Source organism: Cariama cristata, unplaced genomic scaffold, assembly GCF_000690535.1.
Source record: "Cariama cristata isolate BGI_N322 unplaced genomic scaffold, ASM69053v1 scaffold24414, whole genome shotgun sequence".
Classification (NCBI taxonomy): Eukaryota; Metazoa; Chordata; class Aves; order Cariamiformes; family Cariamidae; genus Cariama; species Cariama cristata.
Genome location: NW_009612667.1, coordinates 1 through 3,089, shown reverse-complemented (window position 1 = coordinate 3,089; position 3,089 = coordinate 1). Strand labels below are relative to the sequence as shown.

The 3,089-nt window shown below is 53.4% G+C and overlaps 1 protein-coding gene across 1 annotated transcript in view; it reads right to left on the bottom strand.

Annotated features, from left to right (window-relative positions):
• The window catches only part of LOC104160586 (neuroblast differentiation-associated protein AHNAK-like), a 3,854-nt gene extending 804 nt beyond the window's left edge, over window positions 1-3,050 (bottom strand). Inside the window, exon 1 of the mRNA XM_009698745.1 lies at window positions 23-3,050. Coding sequence (XP_009697047.1) covers window positions 23-3,050 — 3,028 coding nt within the window. The remainder of the gene's footprint in view (window positions 1-22) is intronic.
• Window positions 3,051-3,089: the final 39 nt, after the last annotated feature.

The following is a 3,089-nucleotide window of genomic DNA, read 5'->3' as shown; positions in this document are numbered from 1 at the left end:
TCTCCGGAGATGCCGGCACCACCTTTGATCTTCGGCCCTTTTACGTTGACGTTAAAACCCGACCCGGAAACTTTCAGTGCGGACGTGTCCAAGGCAGGAGCATCAAGGTGGACGCCCACTCCGGGCTCCTTAACGTCGACACGAGGTCCTTCCACGCTGACTTTTGGACCTTTGATTTCACCGGCAACGTCTACATCGCCCCGTAGGTTTGGTCCTTTCACTTGGGGACCTTCAAGACTGACGCCTACGTCAGCTCCATTCACACCAGGACTGGAAAGACCAAACTGGGGGAGCTTGAGGGACGGGAGCTTGATCGTGCCACCCAGAATTTCAAAGCCGACATCGGGCGCGTCCGCTGATGCTTTGGGGGATTTAACCCCCGCAGAAACGTCAAGATCGCCTTTCAGCTTTGGTCCTTTCAGGTTTATGTCCAAATCCGGGGCGGAAACGTCCACCGAAGGCCCTTTGATATCGAAGCCCGGGATGCCGAGATTGAGATTTGCACCCGGGGCTTTGGCATCCACCGCCATTTGTGGGACGGAGCAGTCGACGCCTCCTTTCACGCCCAGATCAGGTGCCTCCATAGTGGGGGATTTAAACTTCGGCAGCTGCAGTTTTCCTCCCGAACCTCCAATGTCAATGCCCGGCGCGTCCAGGCTGACGTTTGGCCCTTCCGCAGAACTCGAAACATCCAGATCTCCCTTTATTTTTGGTCCTTTCAGGTTTCCATCGAAATCGGGGCCAGAGATTTGAGGCCCTCTGAGTTTCACATCACCACCTCGGAGGTTCACATCAGCCGAAGGGAGGCTCGCGCTTCCTTCCACGGCCGGGACGGAGATATCCAAATTCGCATCCGGCATTTCCAGACCGAGACCCATTTTCCCCACCTTGGGCAATTTCAGCTTTCCTTCGGGACCTTCCAGTTCTACTCCAGGAACGCCGACTTCACCTTTTACTTTTGGTCCTTTCACATTTAAGTCGATGTCCGGCACCGGGATGGAGGGAACGGCAACGTCCACGGCGAGACTCGGGCCTTTTAGGTCACCTTTGGCAGTTGGCACCGAGACCTCTAGATCAGGAGCTTTAAGTTCCCCCTCTATTTTGGGGACGGCCACAGAAGCATCCCCTCTGAATCTGTGCGATTTAAGGTCAAATTCGACATCCGGGAAGGAGATTTTCCCAAACATGGGTTTCTTCCCTTTGGGGGATTTCACCGTCGCCTCACCTTTTACCGTCACGTCCGGACCGGCTACGTTCATATCCAGGTCGGGAGATTTCAGATTGGCGTCGAGCTCTCCGCCGGCCACGTTGACATCGAAGCCGCCTTTCTTTCCTTTAACTTTAGGGCCGCTCATATGAAGTTTGGGCATCTTGAACTTGCTCTTTTTACCCTTTCCGGCAACGTTGATATCGGGCGACTCCACGTTCAGCTCCGCCTCAGGGAAATCCACTTCTGCCCCCGGGACCTTGATTTCTGCCTTTGGGCTCTTCATCCCAAACCCAAACTTGGACTTCTTAAATTTGGGAAATTTGACGTTTGCCTCCGGGCCTTCGATGTTCAGGTCGGGACATTCAACGTCGACCTCAGGGCTTTTGATTCCAAATTCTGGGCCTTTGATATCAACTTCGGGACCTTTCAGGTGACCTTCTATCTTTGGGGTTGAAACGTCAAAGCCTCCCTTCGTTTTGTGGCCTTTCAAATTCAAATCTATCTCGGGCATTGAGATTTTAGGAACGTTCACGTGCATTTCTGGCATCTTCAGTTTAGGACCTTTCACTTTGGCCTCTGGACCTTCCACGCTCACATCCGGGACGCCGATATCTACCTTGGGGCCTGAAAGATCGACCTCTGGCAGGTTCACCTCCACGTCAGGACCTTCTCCTTTCAAGCCAAACTTGGGCAGCTTCATTTTGGGCAGCTTCATTTTTCCCTCCAGACCATCAACATCAACCTCTGGGCCCTCGATATCTATTTTGGGACCCTTAATGTCAACCTCCGGACCCTTCAGACCTCCCTCGAGCTTCGGGCCCTGAAGATCCGCGTCGCCTTTCAACCTCGGTCCCTTCAGGTTCAAGTCTATGTCCGGCATGGAGATCTGGGGGGTCTTGACGTGCATTTCTGGCATCTTGATCCTGGGCCCTTTCAGTTTTCCGTCCGGCCCTTCGATGGTCACGTCAGGTGCCTGAACGTCCAACTTGGGGCCTTTGATGTCAACATCCGGACACTGCAAATCCCCTTCCAGCTTTGGTGCCGAGACGTCCACGTCTCCCTTCAGTTTGGGGCCTTTCAGGTTAAAGTCAACGTCGGGCATGGAGAACTTGGGTGCCTTGATGTGCATTTCTGGCATCTTGAATTTTGGACCTTTGAGTTTCCCTTCCGGCCCTTCCATGGTCACATCAGGAGCTTCGACGTCGATTTTGGGGGCTTTCACATCAATTTGGGGAGCTTTCAAATCACCTTCAAGCCTGGGTCCCGAAATATCCACATCTCCTTTCAGCTGAGGCCCCTTGATGTTGAAGTCGACATCGGGGATGGAAACCTTGGGAGCCTTAATGTGCATCTCGGGCATCGTAAACTTGGGACCTTTGACTTTGCCGTCCACGTTGAGATCAGGAGCTTGGACGTCTATGCTGGGGCCCGAAACCTCAACGTCTCCCTGGGGGAGGTTCACATCCACACCCCCTCCCTCCCCTTTAAAGCCAGGCATGGAAAACTTGGGCATTTTGAATTTAGGCAACTTGAATTTACCCTCCGGGCTATCGAAATCAACATCAGGGGCACCAATGTCTAATTTCGGTGCACTGATGTTGACCTCTGGACCTCTCAGTTCACCTTCAGCTCCTGGCACTGCCACCTCTACGTCTCCTTTCACCTTGGGACCTTTCAGGTTCAGGTCAACGTCGGGCATGGAGATCTTGGGGGCCTTGATGTGCATCTCGGGCATCTTGAACTTGGGACCCTTCAGTTTTCCTTCAGGGCCTTTGATGTCGATGTCGGGGGCCTCAAGCTCAACCTTGGGGCCTTCCAGATCCGGTGCGGAAACCTCCATGTCACCTTTAACCTTGGGGCCTTTCAGGTTCAAGTCAAT